The sequence below is a fragment of the Haemorhous mexicanus genome, chromosome 4 (assembly GCF_027477595.1).
Source record: "Haemorhous mexicanus isolate bHaeMex1 chromosome 4, bHaeMex1.pri, whole genome shotgun sequence".
NCBI lineage: Eukaryota > Metazoa > Chordata > Aves > Passeriformes > Fringillidae > Haemorhous > Haemorhous mexicanus.
This window is the reverse complement of record NC_082344.1, coordinates 35,504,829-35,530,247: the sequence shown is the minus strand read 5'-3', so window position 1 is coordinate 35,530,247 and position 25,419 is coordinate 35,504,829. Positions and strand designations below refer to the sequence as shown.

The following is a 25,419-nucleotide window of genomic DNA, read 5'->3' as shown; positions in this document are numbered from 1 at the left end:
TCATGGCTTCTGTCACTGGGAAAATAGAGTAAAATTTAAGTTATAGCGAGTAAGATCTTAAACACCTATCAGTCAAATGGTCCCTATTATGTTTTCCATTAAAAAACCAATCAAAGAAAAAGCATCAAGCAAAAAAAAATTTTTTTTTATGACACAAATAGGTAAGAGGCAAATTGTTTCAGAAATTATACTATGGAGTACAAGCACTTAGCAACATTAAAAATAAATTAAGTTGGAGGAATAGATAGAATTGCATGAGGCAAGATAATAATTACTTTGTTCAGGAAATATCCAAAAGATAAAATTTTGTTTTGTCCAATAACCCATTGCAGACATTTTACACTATACTTTTAAAAAACACATCAGAAATAGGATGTAAGATTAAAAGGATTTCTGTGATTTGAAGCATCAGTTCTCCTTTCCTTATCATTATGATCTTTCCACAATAGAAATTTCTTTTGGGTTCACCGTTTACCTGTTTGAAATCCTTTTTTTTTTTTTTTTTGTGTGTGTGTGTCAAGGAACAGCCTGCTCAAGTTAGCATGGAAATATAAAGAGCTGTGCTCAACAAAAGTTTATTTTTAGTTCTGAAAAACCACTTCAGATGTTCAGTCCCAGAACTAGTTCACAGCACAGATATTTTTACTTTCACCTCTGCACTGGCATACCTTCCCAGAGATTAGTTGTGGTCGTGTGGTGTTAGAGGCAAGCTTTTGCAATAGGGAAAAAAATGCAAACCAGAAATGTAAGAGAAAACCAAACCATTCTTATGAGGCACTTAATTTCACACTTTGGACTAGAGATACATTGAATTCATAGTAAATATGCAGAAAACAACATTCTGCTAACTGCACAATTGCTTTTAATATAGGGTTTAATAGACGAGCTTATAGTAAGAAAATTTCTGCTTACAGAATTTGTGGCATCAAAGACAACCTAAACAATCCTTGCTTGTCTTTGCTGAAACCTCATTGGTGTTGCACTATTATCTTATACCTATTAACTGCTAGTCATTATTGTGGTCTGTGGAGTTGCCATTTAACCTGAGACTGACTTTGCTCCTTGCTAATTGCATTGCCCTTAATGAGACCTACTCACAGAGGTGATGTGCACACGTGGCCGGGCTCTGAGCAATTCCAAATTTCTGGCTTCCTTTCACTACAGGGACACAGACACAGCACAATGAATGTATGAAGGGCTCCAAAAGAAAGAGATGAGCTGGTGGGGTCTCAAGGGCAGTTCAAAAATGGTTGTTAACAGCAAGAACCTAACCTTGATCTTGGAAATGTCACTGGCATAAGTCTAAACAAGCGACAAAGAAAAACATGGGCAGAGAGATGATTTATGCCACAGCTAGGAATATGTGGGGCAATGACAGGGATGCATTCTCTCTCCCAAATCCTGGCTGTACCTGACCTGTCAGTACCAGCTGCAGCTACTGTGAAAAAAGCATTAATGCCTTGCTGTTAAATTAAGCAGGTCTTCTTATGCGATCCAATGAATTCATATTCTGTAACTAAAATGATAAAAATGCCTTTGCTGATAGTATCTGACGTAGATAAGAGCACAGAAAGGCACTTTCTGCAGGAGAACCCTCACAAACATTTGCCTTTATTCTGCTGGGCTCCCTGTGGTTTTAGTGGCACTAACAAAATAGGACCTTAATTTTAGAGGTTGGTCAGCTGTAGCAAATAAACGTCAAAGGCAATGAAATGAGCTAACACAAAACACACAAGGCCTTTAGAAAAAGCTAGAGAAACATAAAGAGATCAGAAACTTATCTCCTCGAACATGTATCCAGAATCATCCAGTTCTTACTGATGTTTTCATACTAGAATGGTAGCAATAGTTCAGATTTTCTTCACAGCAAGAAGCATTCAGTTATTTGAGGCAGTTAAGAAAGATCACAGATCACACCAGCACTCCAAGCACTACTGGTGAACAAGATAGCAGATTGCAATATTGCTTCTTTGCTTGCTTCTCGCAGCGCTGCACATAAAAGTCTGTAGAAAAAAATGTTATGCTTCAGAATGGAATTTTCTCCATTCATCATCTGATTATTTTATAATTTTATTAATTATAGCTCATCTCAATTCGGTGGCTCATTAGATGAACAGACAATCTGGTGTTATTGACAAATGATTGTGTGATACATATGAATAATCAATTACAGTAATACTCCATGAAATGACAGTGAAGTGAAATGGATTGTAAATACCACCCTTCTTGGGCTCCTGCAAGCTTTTCCTTTTGAATGTCAACCATGAAAGACAACCCAGCAGTAAGAAACCCATGGGTCAGACATGTGGCACACACTTTAAACTTCCTGTGTACGAACCAGTCCCCAGAAGATTCTATCCAGACTGCTTTTGGATTACATCCTTTAAATGGCAGATAGCATTGCCTGAGAGGAACTTCCCACCTCAAGGACTTAGCCAACAAACCTGCAGAAACAGATCCGTATTTTACTGTATCCCTTTTATTAATTAATTTACTAGTAATTCACTTAATAAACCTATTAATTACTATTGATCATTACTAGCACTGGTGAGATAATAAAATAACTGGACACCAACACTTTTTCTTTAAAGGAAAGAACTTACTGTTCATTCTATGTGACAACATTTGCTTTGAATTTGTAATTGAAAGAGTTACTCCAGTATGTGACTTCAGTGTCCAGTAAAATCCTGGAAAAGATTATTTTGGGAAGTATTGAAAAACATCTGTAGGACAAGGCAGTCATTGGGCACAGCCAGAATGGCTTCATAATGGGGAAGTCTTGCTTGTGGTGAAGGTGATGATCCCCTAGTTGATGAAGGGACGCCAGCTGATGTAATCTTTTGGATTTAACAAAAGTTTTGATATTGCCTCTCACAGGATCCTTCTGGACAAAACATCCAACATTCAGCTGGATAAAGACATCATGTGATGGGTGAGCAACTGGCTCAGGGGTCAGGCACAAAGAGTTACAGTGAACGGGGAGACATCAGGCTGGCAACTTGTCACTAGTGGGGTTCTGCAGGGCTCCACCCTAAGCTCAGTGCTCCTGAACATGGTAATTAACAACTTGGACACAGGACTCGAAGAAGTATTAAGTAATTTTGTTGAGGACACTAAACTGGGAGGAGCTGGTAACTCCCTTGGGGACAGAGAGACCCTGCAGAGACACATTGAAAAATTAGAGAGATGGGCAGTCAGCAGTTGTATGAAGCTTAAGGGCAAGTGCTGGATTCTGCACCTGGGATGGGGCAACACAGGTTGTGTGTGTAGACAATGAAAGGTAGATCGAAATTCTGGAAAGCGCTGTAAAGAGGGACGTGGGGATCCTGGTCAGTGAAGGTGAACACAAGTCCTTGTGCCCTGGCAGCCAGGAGGGCCAACCCTGTCCTAGGGGGTGTCAGGCACAGCATCACCAGCTGGGCAAGGGAGGGGATTGTCCTGCTCTACTCTGGGACAGCCTCACCTCGAGTGCTGGGGGCAGTTTGGGGCACCACACAATAAAAAAACCCCATTATTAGAGAGGGTCCAAAGGAGGGCCATGAGGATGGTGAAGGGCTTTGAGGAGAAGCCATATGAGAAGTGGCTGAGGTCACTTGGTCTGTTCAGCCTGGAAAAGAGGAAAGTGAGAGGGAACCTCATTGCAGTTACAACGTCCTTGTGAGGGGAAGAGCAGGAGGAGGCACTGATCTCCTTTGTCTGGTGACCAGTGACAGGACCCAATGGAAGGGCCTGAACCTGAGTCAGGGGAGGTTAAGTTTGGATCCCAAGAAAAGTTTCTTCATGGACAGGGTGGCTGGGCACTGGAACAGCTCCCCAGGGAAGGAGTCACAGCACCAGCCTGACAGACTTCAAGAAGGGTTTGGACAATGCTCTCAGGGCACAGGATGGTACTCTTGGGGTATCCCATTCAGAGACCAGAGTTGGACTCAATGATCTTTGTGGGTCCCTTCCAATGCAGAATATTCTATGATTCTGTCATGATTTATATCCCATGGCCCACATAGCTCACTCTGTACCGTGGCAGGGGATGATTTATTTTACAGGGAACTGTAAAAATACACGGTTTGATATGGATGCACTTTGCAAATGCTTGCCAAACAAAATAATATTAATAATGGAAAGGGAAAATACTGGTAATTTATTAAATCCAGACATACCATTTTCAAGAAGGCTTAGTCCTAGGAACACCATTATATTAAATATAGATATTGATGCTTATGCATATTAAATTATAAATGGATAAATATATCATTTCAAAAGCTACAACTTCTTCCTTTGTTTCTTTGCAAAGTCTTCTGGGGAATTTGGATCCAAGTAAGGAACTATGAGGTTATTTTAAGAATCTTTTTTAGATATCAGAAGGAAGTAATATTAAAGGAAAGAATGCATGCATGCATGCAGTGGATTCTCTTCTGAAAATAAATCAGAAAGAACTACAGTGGAAAGCCAATGTAGATGAGGGGGAAGATCAGGCACTTGAAATCAGTCAGACAACTTCCAGAAATGTTAAGACTGGGAGAAGACAAATAGGCATATCACTATTTTATGCCACTGAATCTATGATTAATAGTGACTGAAATATTTTTTATTACTATTTGTCTGCATTACAGTAGTGCCTTAAGGCATTGTACAACGTATAGCAAGATAATATTTTTTGCCCCAACCACATCCTATCTAAACAAAAGGCCCTTGGCACAACAGAAAGCCACCTTATTGCCCTCTATGACTTGGTGCAGCAGAATGGAAGATAATAGAGGAAATAATTTGCCACATTTGCAGTGGAGACCTGGGGAAGGAACACTTGCCTCTGCCTACTGGGTATTGTGTTTAGCTACAGAGTGCCACGTGTGATGTGCAGACTTGGGCTGTGCACAGAGCTGTGCCCCAGCCGGGGCCTGTGTGCACTCAGCCAACAGCTACTGCTTGGTCAGAGGAGAAATAATTCCATTGATTGAACTCTTGCAGCAGGAACTGGCAGAAAGACCATATTAAAGGAGAGCACGATGGCTGTGTGCAGGTATGAGGTCAATATGGACAAGGCTACCTCGTCTGTTTCATAAAGGTTTGGTTTTTATTTTCATCTGAGAAATGAAAACTGTTGAAAGATTAAATGCTGTCCTATCTTTTCAACTGGAATCTCCTTTCAGACAAAATAATTTATTCCAATTGTCAAAGCTCATCAGACTCCCACTGTGAGTCTTGCATAAATGGGTTTATTCCTGGGTTTATTCCTGGCTGTTTCATTTGCACACTCCATGAAATTTTTTTCCACCTATTTAATTTCATCAAAACTTTCTTAACAGACACTAGCAAAATTGCTGCAAGAGCGCTGTAATGAAAAATACACTATCTCTTCCTTATGTTGCTGTGAGAAAAAAATAGGGTAAACCACAATATATTTTAATAATTTGTATACTTAGAAAAATATCCATTTTAAAATGTTGTTCCTGAAATAGGAAGAATATGGAGGCATAGGAAAAATAAAGCAATAAAGCCATGCTTATGGGTAACAGATAATAAAGTACTGCCAGCTTGGATATGCACTTGCTGTTTAAAATCTCCCATGGTAAAATTTGTAACATTTGCTATTCTGCAGTAGTGGTGTAGAATACTCCCATGAATTTGCAGAGCCTGGGAATATTATTATGGCACCAGCATTGTTATTTTTCTCAAGAAAGTGCTTCTCTCTTGCAAGAGAACTCATCAAGCCTTGAATGTAATGAACAAGTTATTGCAACAGCACAGGGCTTGGGAAACATCCTGCATTTTCCTCTGGTGGGTTTGCTTTGAATGCAGCTTTGAATACAGGGCAGGTCCTATAGAGGGAGGGGTTTTGTCCTTGTCCAGCCTTGTGTGGGGCAGCCAAAATGACTTCAGCTGCAGCACATCCTCCAAAATCTCCTTGGCTTAAAGACCACAGCAAGATAAGAGCTGCTAAGTCCAGAGAAAATGAACAAGGCCAGTGTGACCCTTTCATGCCATTATGCACATTTGGTTTTTATTAATATAAGAATTATGTATTTAAGAAGCTTTCACCTTGGGGAAACAACTAGAAAATATGAAGAATTACTAAATAAAGTCTAAAGCTTAATTCCACAAAGTAGATGATATCTCATGGTAGATGCTGTATATCATTTGTATTTGCTTGAAAAAAGATTGCTTTTCTGATAGCCTGGGCCTGAAGCACATCCAGAAGGGGAATGGAAGCAGGGCTGTCTCAGAAGCTGACACAATCAGACAAATATTTTAAAAAGCCTACAAAGATGTTTACGCCCTCCAGTAGGCTGAGGCTAAACAGGATTTGTCAGAAGCAGGAGCAGGTATCAAGACAGGCTTTGTCAGCAGCAGAAGCTGATGCTGGAGTGGTACTGGTCAGAACCACTACTCTTTACAGTCAGTTCCTGTCAGTATCATGCCTTTGAAATAGCCAGTCTCCAAATTAATATTTTCCAGTGAGCTGGCCTTTGAGAGTCAAAGAAACAAACAAATTAATCTGGAAGAATGAGCCTGCCTGAGACACTGATAAATCTGTTTTGACAATGTAAGGCTTATTAAACACTAAGAAACAGTATTTCCCTAGCCTCTGGGTCAAATTCAAGTTTTAAGGTTAATAGAGGAAATCAACATTTTAAAAAATGTCACATGGACTACTTTTTTTTTTTTTTTTTGTATTCTTCTTTTCACAGGAAATTAATAAACTTAACTCAAAATATAATGCATATAGTGAAATTTTATCCAAACATCAGAATATTTTGAGTTATAGGGACATAACTGAAATGGTATAACAAACATAATGATAAAATTAAAGAAACAAGTAGGTCCCAGGTCTTCTCATATATTACCACTTACATGTTCTTGAACATCAGCACTGGCTTGCCTTCATGAACTCTGATAGAGTCACACACTGTCTTTGCTCTGACTGCACAGAGATGAAAGGTAGGATATCTAAAGCCTATTGCCAAGGAAATAACTCAGGCTGGATAAAAGGAGTGCTTTGCAGAACAGAAAAGCTAAACAGTACTATTGATTATCATGATGTATGCTACAGGAGAAGAAGGTGGAAGCACAGGGGCTGCCTACACACAGACTTTCCTCTCAGAAGCAGCTGCAGTTTCAGCAGAGGTTTTTTTTTTTCAGTTTATGCTGCTAGAGGTTTCCTCTGAGCTGAAAGGATTTTGCAGGGGGCAGCGGTACAACAGCTTGACCTGCTATACTCAGGAGGGTTCCTTGGCCCAAAAACCTCTTGAATGTGCTTCTTCAAGTAAAAAAATAACTCCCACTGTGAATATTCATAGAAAGAAACAGAGTGACACAGATATATATGAAAAACCCCACACTTCCCACTGCCACAGCCCGAAGAACTCATCAGGTGGAAAACAGTTATACCTTATCCCTTATACTCCACAATCCTCATATTTCTTCCTGCCAAAGCACATTATGTGGCCTAAGAAATCACCTGATGGGACAAAAATCCTTAGTAACAAGATGTTACTCCCTGTTGCCTTATTGGTTGGTCTCTGTCACAGTAAACCATATTTTTATGCAATAAGATGAAAGGCCATTAATTTTTTTGCACTAAAAGACATGTGCTTAATGTACTTGCTGCCTCTGTTTGACAGCTAATGGCGCCAGGCAGCTTTGGATTTATCTCAATACTCAAAAGATGAGTTGACTAACAAACCTGAAGGCCCTTCAAACACCCCCCTGCTAGGAGGGAGTCATTGGATATTGGTCTCCAGAACCTGACAGGCCCTGACATGTTGAGAAATCCCATGCTGAAAAGCAATCAGTGCCCCTCAAAATTAGCATTGACCTGCATGGACAACCAGGAAGCCAAAAAGACAGTCTCATTCTTGTTAGTCCCACTAGTTTTTTAGTCTCATTATTCATTCAGAAGGTTGTGATCTAATACCCACTGTTAGAGGCAGGGACTTTAGACTGCATGGCTCATAAGAGGGATACTCTTATGGCCTAGACTCAGGAGGAAACCTCGTTCATGCTCAGGTGGGCAAATCCAACTCACTCATTTACACGTGCATTGGTTCAGGAAAAAAGCAAACTGGCATTTTTTTGTCACTGCCACCAAATGCTCCTGTCAGTGTCTGAAATCAAAAATGTCAGAAATCCTGTAGGTGATCAAGAGCTGTGGAGAGGATATTTTATGGTGCCATCCTTCCCAGCAGCCGTAGGAAGGATCTCTCTGTGCTAGCACACCGTGCGTCACCCAGCACACACCTACAGCTCACAGGCACGGGCTGGCAAACACCCACACCTGCTAACTTTAATCCAACTGCTTGAGCACAGCAGGCAAGGCACCACAAAGCTTTGTGGGGGTGAACTCCAAGGATATTTTTTCCTGTCCTAGCCAGCAGGTAGGCTTCCCAGCCACAGCTCACTGTCACCATGGTGATGTTTCCAGCCTGCCCCAAAACAGCCAGTTTAAGGCTAATTTGGATAAGCCTGCACTAGCTGCAGACATTTCAGTGACTGCAGCATAGACATACTTGCAGCAATGAAGGGCTTTCAGAAGGATTTCAAAATAGCCAGGTCATCTTTATTTTAAATGTATGCCAACACTATTCCCAGTGATGGAAGGAGGACAGGTGCAGGGGGAGTACAGGGGTGGGCAACTTTCTTGAGTAAGGCAAAATGCAAGGGAGTGCCGCAAGCAGCTCAGATTGCCTGTGACTGATTTGATACAATGGCACAGACAAAACCACAATGATGAGGAATTTATGTCCTCAAGTTTTTCTTTATATTCTACTGCTTACTTAGGTGTAGAGCTTCATAGGAAAATAATTTATTTCCTTATCTTTTGGGCACCACAGATGAGCTTAATTTTCCTAGTTTTTTTATTAATTCCTTATAATATAAATAAATAGAAGGTGACTTATTTATATACAAAGCAAATTTCTAGACACAAATTAAACAGTTGACACAAACAAAACCATTATTCAATTTATCTGGATCTGAATTTCTTTCCACATTACCTTCTCTAATCCTGGAATTAGTACATGAAAGCACCAAGTAACAGTGTCCTCTCATTCCCTTATCTGCTAAACACCTCATTTGTACTCACTGCAGCACTATGGTATCTCAATAGCCTGAAAAATCACCTGACACTGCATATATTCAGGTTGCACTCCCTTGGAAATAAATAACTCAATGCTACCTATTCTATAAACACCCCTAGCAATCCCCCAGTAACCATAAGAATAACCTGCTTTAATTGAAGCAGAGACAATGGTCTGTATTATAACTGTATTATAAGGTCTGTTAAGAGATTCCCTTAACAGCTATAACACACTGCTTAAGTAAGGTATTGTCTCTCTTCAGAGTAAAATATTTTTAAATAAAGATTACTTGCAACTGCATTTCCTTTACAAGACTATACAGTCAGATCAATCACTGTGGTCGTGCTCATTGACACTAACCCAGAAGGCAGTGTTGCTGCTTTCTCTTTAATGGGTTATAAGGCAGCAAAGATGTTTTCCTTTACCCTGTTAACAAGTCCAAATAATTCTGAAGACTTTTAAGAATGAAAGCTGCTTGGCAGAGTTTCCAAGTGGTCAATCTTCTCTACACTGCGCTTACAAAAATAAACTCCTTTCCTCAAAAGACCAACTGCTCACATGCACCATCTCAGCTAGAATTAAGGGAAGAAAAGAGGAGGTGCCATAATACACTGAAGAGCTGCTCCTAAAACTGAGTGTCAAACATGAGCTGCGTGCTACAGGGAACTAACGCATAGCAGCTGACACATTTCTCAAGCTGCATCCTTACTTACTGCCTACCTTGGATGCAGTTGAGAAATGAATTAAATAATCTCCATGGAAATTACTGATGCAGTGTTTGAAAGTGTTCTAAAATCCTGAAAAAATGTAGGAAGATATCTAAAGGCTGATGGAACTACAAAAGAACAGAATTAGCTACTTGAATACTACCCCTCGATGCATAAGAACCAAGAAAATACCAAGGTTTATCGTAAAGGTAGAACAAAAATTTTTAACTCTCCTACCAGTTAACTGCAGAACCTGAAGTAAATGTCAGCTGATACACAGATGGGCTCTCCCACAAAAGATTTTGCTGTCATGTGGTTCGTTTAGACATCCGGACTAGTAATCGAGTTCCCAAGCTGTACTTCATGAACCTCACCTTTGCTACTACTTGAATGTCTTCATTTCTATACTTTAAAATTTTAACTGCATGGAAAATTTCTACAGCTGCACATTGATTTTGTGCCCATTTATTTTTAATTTAATAATTATTTTTTCTTTCATATTATAATTAGCAATTAGGATCCTATTTTGCTTATACACTTTTATATTTGCACCCTATTCTGGAAATCAGTCAACAGGCTTAATTTTACAACTAGAGGGTGCTGGTGGACCACAATGTGAGATGGTGTGCAAAACTCTTGATGACCTTTAGCAGAAAGAAGAAAAAGAAAAGAAATCAATTATTACTGCTCAGTAGGACAACCTAATATATTCTAAGGTAATACAAATACTGCAATATTATCTAGGGTAAGTAAAAAGAAAATTAATACTTTATAGCTGATGCTTGGTTTAATTTTAAATTTAGTTTCAAATTTGCTGTTAAACTTCGCTTCTGGCCTTAGTTTTTGTGCTGTAATGAACAAAAAACCTTTATCTGAACAATATGCATTCCTTTTGCTTCCCTTTGTGTGAGCTGGAAAGCAATTACAGTGTATTATTGATTATGATAAAACACAAAAGCCATCAAGTAAGCAGGAAAGCAAGAAGGAACAAAGATTAATTTAACAATAAAATCTATAATTGAGATTTTACAGATAGAATGTGGACATTAATTACAGATAAATCATTTAATAAGAGCTCTAACAAGAAAGTTATCTTCCAAAATTCATATAATTTCCAACACAAGGTAATTATTTTTTGCCTTCCAGTACTGTAAGAAAAAATACAAGTATGAGAATAAATTATGTTTATAAATATACCATTCTGTCTGTATAAAAGTTCCCCCTCCCATCCTTCCTCTGCTTCATTTATCCTTATTGCTTCTTAGAGTCTCTGACAATTCTGCAACTACCTTCAACTGACAGAAATATTAAAACTTTGAACTAGACCTTAAAGATATCATTTCCCTCATCCCCCATTCCACACAACCCAAGAACATCTGGGATTTGCCTTCCATTTCTTTGGATCAGACAAAACCCCAAAACCTGAGACCCCCATGAGACAGTGGCCAGGGAGCTGGTGGGGTGTGCGTGACCATACTGTGAAGAGCAGATCTCCTCAACCCAAACACGAGTCACTGCAGCCAGCCTGCTGATCACAACGTGGCAGTGGCTTCAAAAAGCTCTGGGTGTGCAGGTTCACCAGATGTCCAGTGGAGCCAGTGTGGCATGCCATTCCTCTTCTTACATTCCCACTTTTGACATTTTGGTTGCGCAGGATCGCTGCATGTGGACAACATTCATCTTGTGGGCAACACCCAAGAGATCCAACAGTCCCCTTGTGGCCTGCATTAGCTCAGCACATCCTGGACATGCCAGAAATGTAGCACAACAAGTGGGATTGTTTGTTTCCACACCATGGAAGGCTTCATGTATTTAAACTAGTCTCTTTCTATCCTATGAGAGGCCAACAGTCCAGATTTCCTTTTATGAATTGTCTTATTTTCATGCTTGTAACTAGCTGTGGTGCCCCATCTCCCCAGCACTGACGTGTAAGGCACGCTCTCATGGGCTGAGACCAAGTCCCAGTTCTCAGCAAACACACTCTACTCACATGCCTGCCTGCATGCAGCTTTCTTTTGGCCACATTTCTTCTCATGACTCGCCCTCATGAAGGGATGTACCCTGGCATCCACAGGAGACCCAAGCCCCTGCCCTATGCACACCAAGAAGCTCATGTTAAGGTAGTCTCCATGCCATAGAATTTCCTCTGGAAAATGGAAAGCTGTTTCCTATCAGAACTATTTCATGAATACAACCTTATTCTCCAAAATGTACCAGCCAGATCAATGAGTTGATGAGGGCAGCCATTAATTACCACACAGGCACACCAGGGCTCGTGAGAATCTCAACCCCTTAGACCTCAGGACACATTTTCACTCCTACTGTGGGCTACATGCTGGCTAGCACGCAAACAAGAAAAGGTATCATCATTGGTGAAAAGGGGATTTTGTTTTGACAACTGGTTTGTTTAAAATGAAAGATTTCAAGGGGATAAACAAAACAAATCAAGTAATATGTGTCCAATGCAACAACAAAAAAAATTGTGACTTACATACTGCAGGCTTTCCAGATGCTACAGAAGCTGAGCCAGAGGAAAAACTAATGTAAAAATGTATAACAAACCTGATACTGAACTGCATATTGTGATGCCTCTCCAAAACTCCTGGTACCTTTAGTCTAGAAGGTGGCCAGTTTGTTTTGTATATACTGTATCTAGTTTGTGCCTAAAGAAACAGCAGTTAAAATTTGCCCCAATGTTTTATTGCCAGCATATTCTAACACACTTAACTGCGCCTGCTTCATGGACACAGTTGTTGGGGATTTTTTCCTAAATGAGCTGATTTTACAAAATTAGTAGTTCTCTGATCTTTATTTCTCCACATAGACAAGATCTGCTTACTTGATGCTGCCTTCACTCACAAAGCCTAAATAATAATGATAATTACACCTTAGCTTTTTCTTCAACAGTGCCAGCTGAAATTATACACAAACAAGATATTTGGTGGGCGTTTCTTTTTCCTCTGGAAACCAGGAGAAAAGCTGTTAAATACTACATATACTAGAATATTGATTTTAATAATACTCAACGTGCACATCAGTTTCATTGTCAGAATCACTTTAAATTTCTGTATGTTACTAATAACTGAAGAGCGTTATTCAGCTTTATAATGTGGTAGGCATTGTCCTTCATATATATTCCTAAAGCAGGATGTATGCTGTACATTTATATACAAAGTTGGTCAGAGCACAGACATTGCAGTGTCATGCTTTCATTCAAATTTCAGATGCCATATGTTCAGTACAATCGCACGGCATCAAGATGCAACATATTGCTTTGCAAATGCAAATAATTTCACACAGTGGCCTTCATGATTGGGAAGGGATAATGAAATGGGCTATATTTTACACATATGAAAAAAATAAATAAAAGGTTTATCATAAATATATGGACCAGTATATGACGTTGAAGAACAAGAAGCAAAAAGGAAACAGTGCTCTTGCATAAAGATCGATTCTCTTTGCTGCTGATGGAATGACTGGCTTGGGAGGAGGAGGCTTCTTGTTGTTCTTGGCTTGAGATTTCCCGAGCCCATTGTTGACTTCAATGGGCTTCCCATAACAGTCATAATTTGATAATTCAAAATCCCTTGGCAAGCTTCCAACGATGCTGAAATCATTGGATCTCAGATCAGATTTCGAAGTGCAAACTTTTTTGCATCTGGTCTCACCAACCTACGAAATAAAGAGTGAGGGGAATCATGATCGACTCACCACAACTCATTAGCAAACTTCATGCAGCTGCTAAAGAACACTGCAAACAAACATACAGAAAATTACTTGTTGATAGGGATACATTACATCAGACTAATTTGTGGAATGGTTATGTTATAAAGTACTTAAGGATGATCAGTCAATCATATCAACTAATCCAAACATTCATAATTGTGTAATTTTTCATGCACAAGGTGCATCATGCACTGCAATCTGCTATAGTTAGACTCCTTCATTTTAAGATGATAGAAGGGGAGAGACATTTTTGTGGGGAGTATTTTTGGATATTGATTCTGTGCTGATGAACCTGCAGACCTGATAGTATTCATTACTTGCATTTTTCTAAGCTCTGAAACCCATAGTCAGAATTAGCCCTAAAATTCAATGTTTGATGCAATTAATTTCACTTTGTTCTAGTTCTAAAGAGTTATCAGGTCAGAATACTAGACCTCATCCTAGGGTGACCATCTTGCATTCTACCTGTGGAGTTTAGTGCCTCTCTAAAGACAGGGAACACAGACATAACACTGCTCTCAGCACTGAAAAAGTGTTACCTGGGAAATCTAAATCCAGCTACAGAATTTCTGTGTTTCCCATAGCTCCTTTAGTGCTTTTGAGGATCAAGCAATACTTTTTTTCTGTGGGGTAAAAAGGTTCCTATATTCCCTTCCTTGGATTTTATAAAGTTTTTATTTCAGATTCAACACATCTCTAGGAGAACCAACCCCACACTGTTCAGGGAGCTTGAAGTTATTTGGAGACTACTTGCAAGGCACTGTGCTTTGTGATTTGGGTAAACCTCTCCCAAACTTTCACTTCAGTTGGACCACTCAGGAAAGCAGAGAGAAAAAAAAAAAAAGAAAGAAGAATACAGACTTTAAATTTGTTCACATATATAATCTTAGCATTACTTGAAAAACTGCTAGTTTTCAGACTATACCCATGGGAAACTGACATAAATGTAAGTTTCAATAAGGCCTCCTGGAGGCACTGGTCCACTAAAACTCAGATATTCCAAAAGCTGCCTTTCCCTTTTACCCATTAGCCTGTCTCTCCTCCACAATTCCCTCAGGTATTTTACCCTCAGCTCTCTCCACCTCTGGTTTTCTGCAGTTTTTGGCTGATAGTTTGGGATATTTGCATGGTCATATTTTGTAACTACTAAAATAATAATAATAATAATTGTGTCATAAAATACAGTACCAGGTTTATGGATGAATTAAAAATATTTTGAAGAATATTATTATCTTCTTCTATGACAGTGACTACTTATTCTGTGTGGAAAGAACTGAGGCAGTCAGGAAAAGACTTAAACTTTGACTGGGGCTTTTACTCCCATTATTGAGAAAGCTGATTCTAGTGCAAGGTGGAAAAGAAGCATGGCACTAATCCATCTGAAAAAAAGTGGATACACCTTCCCAAATTTTCCAGAGTTCATTTCTCATGAAAGTAGTACATTTTGAAATTGATGCTTTGAACAGAGGTGCAGGTTTGTCCTGGTTCCAGCCAGGAGAGGGTTAATTTTTGCAGTAGCCAGGAGGAGGCATGGCCAGAGAACAGAGGTTATTCTATATCACCTCATGTCATCGCCAGGGCTGGGGAAAGAGATTCTCTTCTGGAACAAAGATTTTTCTTCTGGTCAACCAAACGTGCAGAGGGAGCCATCCGGTATTGTCTGTTGCCAGAGAATTTTTCTGTGTGAATCATTTCTTTTCTTACATCTTTTGTTGTTAATATTATTGCTGTTAACTGCTCGTTTTCTTATCTCATTACCATTTTCTGTTACTTTTTCTTACCTCAAACCACAATCTTTACCTTTTGTGCCTCCACTTGGAGCAAGGAGCAGTGCGTGGTTTTAGTGGGAGTACTAAATTGGAGAATACCATTCCTAAACCACCACCAAATCAAAATTCCAGGTTATGAAAAAGAAAAACAAGACAGGTGTTCCCTGATGGCAGGACAAAACTATATATACAAATCTCTTGCAACTGTCTCCCAGTCCTCACAGCCTAAGACAGTTTTCATTACTGGAGTAGCAGGGGCAAACTGTTGAGTAAGGTGGTGACTAAGACACAGATAAACATGATTATATGACCCTGGGTGACAGGATGCTATTATTCATCAATCTGAGACATTCCTTCCAATCAGATCATATCCAATGACATAGGTAATGAAGATATAAAGCAGACCCTTGTGCAATGAAAAATGAGCTTGCAGGACTGGGGTGCATGTTAACTGAAGAGTCATAGGAATATTAAATTTTTTCCATGGTCAAACCTAGCAAGATTTAGTAAGGCCACTACAAGAAATAGAATATTGTATGAAATTATAGGCCTCCATTTGGATTTGAAAACTTGTAGTCCATTCCTCATACTACCAGCAATACACTGTAAAAATTCGGTGGCACTAATTGTAGCCTAAATTCTCTCATTTATAGCACAGAATATTCCTGTTCCAACTGCAGTATCTAGAGTGCTCCCCTAAAGGCTGTTACAAGTCGGTTCTCATTCCCTTTCAGGACTGAGAGTGGATTCTAGGTCACCTCTGCCTTATAAGCAGAGAACTGTTCACAGTATGTTCACACAGAGCTCTGCTTAGTTCAGTGTCAGCTGGAGTACTGATTTATCAGGGTGACACAATTTTCCTTGTATGAGCAACCTGGCCCAAATTTTTCTTTAATAAGTACATATTACTTTTGAAAATAATTTAATCTCTTTCCTTGGCTTTACAAATCTGACATTCTTCTATTTACTGCACTCAGTTGCTGCATAAACATATTTTTAATTTTTTTCTCATATATCCCTTAAACTTTCCAATGTTTCTGTTGTTTTAATCTAAATTCACTCTAGCTGACTTACAGCTTTCCCTAAACAGTGTTAGACAATACAAAGTATATATGATTATCTGCTTTTTATTCATTTTGCCTTGGTTTGTGCTAGAAGCATAACACCAATCCTAACATTACCTCTGCTCCTCCTCACTTTCCAGATTTACTGCACAAAATACTTACCAAAGGCTACAGGAACCTTTCTGTACAAAAAATATTCTAGGGTTTGATTTTAGAGTACTACACTGAAGATACAGAAAGAAAAGTAAAATGTTAAATGTTATATCCTTTTGACTTCATCCTGACACAGAAAATATTTGATGTCACTTGCCTTATCCTGCCCCTGCATCATGACCTGTGGGCCAGACCCAACCCACAGGATCCTTCCACCAGATTTATGGCTTTTCCCCAGCAGGGGATGGGGAGCAGCTGTTTGGGAAGGGAAGGTTTCTGGGATAGTGTAGGGACACCCTGCATTCCCAGGAAGCTGGGCAGCGACTCCTTGTCCCTCTGGCATGGATTTTGGGGGGGAGGAGGGGGCAAGGAGACCACAGGAAGGTGATGGCTCTTGGGGCTTGGCCCAAAACACAGACCTAGTTCCCTGTTTCTTCCAGGACTGGACCATCTTGTCTAGGTTTGGTAGGATAGACAGAACACCTGTCTTTTAATGAACAGCTCAGAAGTTCCTAAAAATGCCTCCTAGAATCCATAAGGCCCCTTGTGATGATCCTTTCTCACCTTTTAAATAATTCAGGCTGACTGGTGCTTGCTGCCAAGCTCAGCACCTGCTGCTGCTCCAGAGCTGCAGCACGTGTGCCTCTGCAGAATGGCTTTGGTTGCAGAATTAGGGGGATAATGTGAGAAGAAAATCTCACAAAGACTTTAGGGAAAGAGATGAAAGAATAAGTGCTGCCTATGCATGCAGACTGCAGGGAGGAGCAACTAACTCCCCAACTCTGCCTCTGCTGCATCTGGTGCTTCTCCTCACTTTCCACATTTACTGCCCAAACTAGTTACACTAGATTTTCCTTTAAAAACATCCAGGATGGAGAATTTTTTCCATGACCTTGTTCCTCAGAAACATATGTACCTTATTCCTAATCTGAATTTATTTGGCTTCAATGTTCAGACACGAGGTATGACTACAGTTAGTCTGATTAACTGCTGGTACGCAGAGATGGTAACAAATCTAACCTTGATTTTGCATAATTCAGATGATATAACCAGGCTGACACATGAAACCAAAAAAGATGTTCTTAAAGAGTTTCTTACCTTTGTATCATTACCTCTGTCAACCTAATTGATAATACTTAAAAAAGTTATATTCAGTTTGATTAAAACAATAAACAGATAGAACAACTTTAATTTCACTGACCCATTTATTAGCTAACATGGGGCTGAATTATGAGTAATATTAAAGATAATTAATACTTACAAACAATAATTATTAGTCAGAGCCCTGTAAGCTATGCAATATTCTACACTGATTGATGGCAGGCTTATAATTCTTCATGGTTTGCCACCCAGCTTTTAAAAGTACTGGCACAAAGTTAGCTTTTTGCTGTATTTTGAAACCCTCCCAGATTTAAAGGATTTATTAAAAAATCAATATTAATGTTCCACTCACAGACCAGCCCTGTAAAAAAATTCTAGATGCAACTGAAGCTGAAATCTAGATTGTAAAATGTCTAACTTTAATAGTTACTGTTTAACATTCTCATCAGCTATGTGAATGAGAGCTATTTCATCCACACATTGAATATATATGGCTTTTCTCCAGACATAGAGCAGAATATTTGTTCAACGCTTTTCTCTTTTCAGTTAATTCTTGATACTTACAGCATCTCTACCTCTACCTAGTATAGCATCATTACTCATTTTACTAAGTATTGTATTCTTGCTGTATATGCAAAGTAACTTCCTATTGCCTTCAGTTATGCTAAGCATATATCACTTTTCTTACTCACAGAATTGTTTTATTGAGTTCAGCTTATAATAATTGCTATTGCCTCCCATTTGCCAGTGAGGAGAAAAGAGAAATGCTTGAAGCTGAGTTAGTTTTAAATCTTTGGGGAGTTTGTTTTCGATTGTGCCGTTTGTTAGGGCTTGGGGTTTTTCTTAAATCAGTGTAGGTTTACTTCTGGTTTGAACATTATTAACTCACCAGCCCCATTTACACTTTTTGTTTAAATTCTTCCATCCAGATTAGGCAGTTGTCAAATTTGTGAAATCTGAACTTTCACTGCACCAAAAATATCAGGGACTCGATTCAATTGGTTTTGTGCAAATAGAATAGAGAACCTTTTCAATTGACTGTTCATCCTGTGATCAAAGCCTCTTTATCCATCAGGATGAAGTGCAGTATAAAAGCCATCATTTCTGACAGTAGAAATGTATTGTCCATAACTCCTAGCAAGGCTTCTAACATGCTATAGCACTGGCAGCTTCTCAAGCCCAGCACGTGTCCCTCAGGCTGAAGAGCTTCCCCACTGGAATGCTGTGTTCCCTGTCCAACACAGCACATCCTCCTTGCCACAAAACCACCTCTGCTGCTGTGCTCCCAGCCTCCTGTTGGCATGCACATCTGTCCCCAGTGCTGCCAGCTCTGGAAGGGGCTTCCATAAAAGATGAAGGAGGAGTTTTTTAACAAGCTCTGCTATTCATCTCTCTTGCACTTTTTTGTGCTCTTCTCTTGTTCTTGCCATAATGATAGATGCAGATCATCAATAAAGTAGTGATTGTTTAGCATTTGTCTGTATTCACACTAGGTATATTTTCTGGCGCAGCTCACCAGGAGTATGCTATCCCATTCCAAATATTCCTTGCAAAGTACAGGACAAAAAATATTAATGCATAAAATATCACAGTATTACAGCACAGCTGAGGTTGGCAGGGACCTCTGGAGATCATCTAGTCCAACCCCCTGCTCAAAGCAGACTGCCTGGGGCCTTTCTACAGTCGTGTTTGAATTATCTCCAAGGATGAATACAGGAGTCACTGGAGCAGAAAGTACCTACTCTGTACCTGAAATTCTGTCAGGAACTATTAAAATAGGCTGCAGCCTGTGGTTTTGTGTACAAGGTAAAATGTAAGCTGGGTTTTTGGCGGTTCTACAATAAAAAAATTGAGTCTGGAGTTCCATGTGAGGGGAGAAAACCTGGGAAGACTAGGGCATCACAGGTCACCACCAGTGGTCAAGTACATTGCAACTCAGTAGAGATTAACATAACTCATCTCTGGTTTCAGAGCCTAGATGTGGCTCTGACAAGATAAAGCAAGCAATAGCACCACTTTTTAAAAATAACTGGCAATAGAGCTATTACCACCACTTGCATAGGGCTATTCATCATCTGCCAGAACCATTCTTTTAGCAAATGTTCTCTCCAGTCATTAGCACATTATCTGTGGGGGACAGCTTCTAAAAATGGCTTGATGAAAATGTGACTTTTCAAATTGAGGGGTGCTGTTATAGTTAACAGTGCAATCTCTCACTGTAATCACGTCAGCAATGAAAGAAAAAAAAATGATTCATCTTCAAAACATTTCCCTTTTTGCTTGTTTTTCTCACTGTATGATGTTTCATTGCTAGGAAACACATGCAAACTCCTGCTGAGGATTCCCAATAAAAAGCCAGTGCAAGCAGTTATCACTAGATTGCATAATTTTCTCCTCTGCTTAGAACAGCATCTACTTGTAGCCTCTATGAGCTGACGGAGCCAAGCTGTATTTTCTCATGGCTTTTTGCCTCTAAGTGCATAGCCACTGCTTCTCCTAGAAAAACACATCAGAACTGCTTATATTCTCTTCTTTTCCCTACAGATTCTGGGTGATCTTGACAGACAGACCACTTGACTTTAATCAGACAGTCATATTGATAAACCTCTGGCTTTAAAATGGCACTGACATTTCAAGGGTTTTTGTTGGAGGGAGCATGACTCATAAAGCTTGGACTTGAGGGGTTGGCGTATGCTAGCAGCATGCAGCTTTTATATCAGCCATTTCCCAGGATCTGGTGAAGTAGCTATACATCCATGGAAGCTTTTCTCCATCTTTGGGTGATTGGCAAATTGTGAGCACTCTTTTCACTCTGCCATCTTTGCTGTCACTGCTGGACATTATTGATCATGACCACTCACTACAGTGACAAAAGTGCTTTCTGCTGGAAGCTTTCAAAGGACCCTTGCAGGTTCTGTTATAGGGGATCTCTTCTCCTAAACTGCAATTATGAATTAGATTAAGCTTTTAATATTTATGACACACTGAAAATCTTATCCCTTTAGTCCATAAAAATGGAACAATAGCTGCTTGTATTTTTAGGGATTATCATGAGGTTTTGTTACGGTTGCTTTTTACTAAAATAAAATATGCCAAGTCTCCAAACCAGATGCCATTTTAACTTTCACAAATGGAGCAAGCACATGAAAACAAGTTGTTCCACGAAGACTGGAACCAGGGATGCCTGATTGCCCCACTTGCTTCCTTCTGATCCTTCTCATAACCAAGAATCTTCTCAAGCCAGTGGCTCCCCTGTACCCCACGTGCAGGCCCTTTCCCCAGATCTCCTGCAGACATCACTGCTGCAGCACTGCAAAAGCAGGAAGTGTACAACTTGCTGCTCAGGGAACAAAAACTGCCTTGGCATGAGGATCAGGACCATTTTAAAGTGAAGTAAAGTAACTTCACTTTTTAAATTTGATTACCCTCTAAACAACTAACAGATTTGTATCAGCACTATTCAGTTAATGTTTCTTAATATGTAAGAGCTTAATTTAAACAGGAGAAACACTTATAAATTGAATTATTCATTCTCTCTGTTTTTCCCCACTTGGAGTTTTCTGCTTCCATATCTTTTCTGTTGCTTTTGCCTTCAAGTCCCATCTGATCTATCCACTGTTTCAAGCTTAGCTATGCTGACATTTCCAGCTACACCCTCAGTCACTTTTGCCTGAATATCACTTCCTATGTGGAAAAAGAACATCCTTAAACATTTCTGTAGGATATATACTTATTACAGGAGTGCAGTTATAAGTCATCCTTTTCTCCTAAAGTCACCTAAGTCTTTCCAGACATTTAGCAGAGTATTTGCCCTTGCCTCTCACACAATCCTACATGACCCTGATGAGAAACAGCTCCTGAAGTTCTGGGACAGCACTCTGGCCTCTTTTTGTTTTGTATTCTTTATGCCTTTCAACATACAGTTTTTTTCCATTACCTGCTTCTTTAATGTTTCTCTCCCTTGCATATTTTCCGTATGACAAATGCATTCTCTACTTGATCATTACTAGGTCTGTATGGGAGCAATCCAAATTTTGTGAGGCAGGCCTACTTTTGGATTAGAAGTCAGAGCTACCAAAAGATTTACACCTGTTCTGATTTAGGACTTTAGTACATGCTTTTCCAGGGCCAAGAACTTTCAAAGTACTCCTACGCACCAGTAGGTCCAGAGAGGGAGTTTTCAGCTAGGCAGATTTATAGCTTTCAAATATATTAAATCTAGCATCACTGTCCTACCACGTCCTGATGTCAAATGATTCATTGGTCTGGGACCTTTTTCTATCTCAGCCTGGTCATCTTCCCAGAAATTACCAGCGCAGGATTTGTTTCCTCTGGTAGGTTGTGTTTCAAAGCAGGTGGATTAATTCAAGCTGGATCATTAGCCATGAGCTACTCAGCCACATGACCAACTTTTACAGCAAGGAATACCTATTTCCACTATGGCTTGTAAAATAATATTTTCTGTAAATCTCTGTATAAAGATCATCAGTAGCTACTGGAATGTTAAAGGTCTCTCATAACAAATTGGGAAGACTGGGAAGACCCTGAAAAGTGCAGGTCAAACATGAGAAGCTGAGGCTGGCATTTCAAGATCATGATCTTGAAATCATGGAGGGGAGATGCTACGAGAGAAGGGCAGACTGAATTCTGAATTCTAAAACCCTTCAGCCTACTGCTAGACACCACTCATGGGAAACATTGCTGAACTTCTGTGGATAATGATTCCCCTTCTAAGTCTTAAAACACACTGTATACCAGTGCCTTCTTGAAAAAAAATTAAAATATGAAAGCACAACATAGGTGATAATAGGTAACTTTTCCACTTGGATATGACAATGGCATGTACCCTAGAGGATATGCATAGCAAAGAGAATCAGTAATTTAGCAATTGGTTTTGTTAACACTACTGAAAAACTGTAAATTTTTGTTAAACTTGTAATTTATCAAGCTGAACACTTAACACTTTTTAAGTACTGGAAATAGGAAAAATATATTATATGCTGCTTTGCTGGATTTTTGCAACTATTCTGTCAGAAGAAACAGATGAATTTGGGACCTGCAGATTTCTGAACACAAAATGATCCCATTCAGTTCAGGGAAAGCAAAACCACAGCAGAGCCATTTGCTTTCTCATGTTGCCTAGGCTTGGGGAATTACTCATGACACAAGTGAAAGCAGTCATGGGGTTACTCTAAGCTGAGACTAGTTGCCTACCAAAACATTTCCCAAAGATTCTTCTACCAGATGACAATTATGGTAGTTAAGTGCACTGAGCTGCAGGTATTGCAGAACAGTGAAGCTACCTGCAGCTCTTCTGGACTGGGGGCAATTAGTTAATCAAGTTGGGACAATCCTAGCTTGATACTAAGACAGGATTTCAGCCATTCTTGCATAAACTACTCCTTCCTAAAAGAAATATTGAAGTCAATGTGTACCAATATTACCACCTGGATCTAGCCTAGTAGCTTTATTTTATACAACAGAATTGCTGAGTCATTGAAAAGGACAAGCCAAATTCATATTACACATGTTGCAGAATAACATATTTTCTTCTGTAGAATAAATGTCAAGTAAATACCACTTAGGACTGAAGGCAGTTGGACCGGGATGTCTGAAAACTCTTCGAGCACAAACAGGGACTTCTAAAATATCAGGAATTTAGCAACATGATGGAAAACTTCGGCCTGAGTGAAGATGTACACGTCATTTTTAACCATATAGTGAAATCTGACTGATTTACACATAAACTCCATCTGGCAACGAAAGAAATGCAGGAGCTGTTCGACAGACAGACAGACAGGTCTTTTGTCTACAAATGCCTCGACTTCTGGATTCCTGGCTTCATAGGCATGCAATGCAGTGCAGCTGTGGCCATCCCAGGGAAAGCAATGAGCTGGGTGTTATTTGAGCATGCTCTCAGCAAATACTGTCTGAGAGTTCCGACCTCTGAATAGTTACAGTTTGACAGCTGCTATTTATTATGAGTAAAAGAGCAACTGTAAAGCTGCTTGCTACTTTATTTACCTGAAGCTAAGCAGAAGCTATGCTGCTACAATATTAAAAGATAAATTTTTCACTTAGAACTTCTGACCCCAAATCACTAGGGACCAATTGGTCAGGTGGCTGGCCATTAGTTACCAGCATGTTTTTACTGTCTTGACCCCTTCCAAGACTAAGCACTATTCAAAATTATTACAAATGTTATATTCCTGGAATTGGGTTAATAGAGAAGAATGCTGATTTTGCATACAAAGCTTTGTAGCTCCTACCTGTAAAGTGCTGATGTGAACAGGAGTCCCTGTGCCATTCACAGTGTTCTTCTTGGCAGCATTCCCACTCTTCCCTTCTGCTTGCTCTGCCTTGGCAATCTTTGCTTTTTCAGCTTCAATTCTCTTTGGATTGTTTAGCATTACCTGAACCACAGCATATTCCACCAGGGATGCAAACCCAAAGAGAAGGCAAACAATCAGCCAGACATCTAAGGCCTTCACGTAAGACACTTTGGGGAGTTCAGCTGCAAGAGTGGTACATTCAGATGCCAAGCTGAGCACTGAGAAAATACCTACAAAAAGAGAAAACAATATATTGAATAAGAAAACTTCCCTTTAATGACACTGGCTTTGCTCTTCCTCTGAAACAGACAATAGTGAATGATGTTTTACAACAGTGAATGCGACTTCACAATGTGGTTGGTGCAGCAGGTGTACAAAGTACTCATGCTTTCAGCTAATGAACAAGTTAAACACTTAGGTAGGACATTGCAGTTAATGATGAATTACTAATAATGATTACCTTCATTTTATAAACAGAGAAACAAATAAGTGAGGCTAAACTGGTTGTTATGGTTTACCTGTCCCATCACACATCACACAGCTGGGAAATGGGCTTTCTGAGGACTTATCTTACAATGTGCATCTAATTCTGGGAAGGTGGAAGAGAAATATATGATACTTAAACCAAAAATATGAGTCCTTTAAGTTAGAATAGCATTGTCCCAGAAATCTGAACTGTGCTATAGCAGGAGCAATTCTCTGAATGAGCTGTTCACAAGTGTGATATTCAGACCTTAGGTAAAAGGGAAGTTTTTGCTGACAAGAAAAGCTGTATGAGCAAATCAAAAAGCCTTTGTTCCCAATTCACTGAGAAGATGAAAACGTGGAGGTTACTGAGGGTCACAGCCATTCCCTATTTGAGCTTCCAGGATCAAGAAGCTTTCGAGATAAAGGGCATTTCATGAAGCCCTTATCATGAAGAAAGCCCACATGTGCAAAGGCTGTTAGAAGGTCACACTCATCATGGATTTCACCAAGCATTTCCCCTAATAAGGTTTCCAAATGTCACCATCAACACAGGATTCATATCACAAGAGACAAATACAAGCTTGATGCCAAAGAGAGATTTCTGACAGGCTCCTGTGAAAATAGTAGCATGAACAGTTACATTTGGAAAAAGCTAACTTTAGAAATGGCTGTCATGTAGGGAAAACTTAGTTCAATCTCCAAGTTCAGAATGTCTCATTTTGGTTTTGTGACTGCTAATGATAACAATCTTTATTTATGAGTGGGAGGCTAATGAAATAGAATTGATGTCTATAAAAAATGTTGGCCAAAAGGAGTCTCAGCTATGTTTCTTATAGTGAATGAAATCTTTTTCCATTCACAGAGAGATTATTTCCTTCAGATCCATTTTAAGAAACTGAGGATGTGAAAATGTAAATTAAAATTAAACTATCTGCATTGGCCTATGAAAATATTCATTTCTACTTGATCACAAACAACACATTCTTTAGCTACTGTTCCCATTTGGATTTCACTAAGATTGATAT

General features: G+C 39.5%; 1 protein-coding gene across 3 annotated transcripts in view; it reads right to left on the bottom strand.

Annotated features, from left to right (window-relative positions):
• Positions 1–10,775: 10,775 nt before the first annotated feature.
• GLRB (glycine receptor beta) overlaps positions 10,776–25,419 on the bottom strand; it is a 47,302-nt gene continuing 32,658 nt past the window's right edge. For all 3 annotated transcript variants that reach the window (XM_059844443.1, XM_059844444.1, XM_059844442.1), the window contains 2 exons: positions 23,864–24,156; positions 10,776–13,453 (listed from right to left, as the gene is read on the bottom strand). In XM_059844443.1, the coding sequence (XP_059700426.1) occupies positions 13,157–13,453; positions 23,864–24,156 (590 nt within the window). In that variant the 3' untranslated portion in view covers positions 10,776–13,156. The remainder of the gene's footprint in view (positions 13,454–23,863; positions 24,157–25,419) is intronic.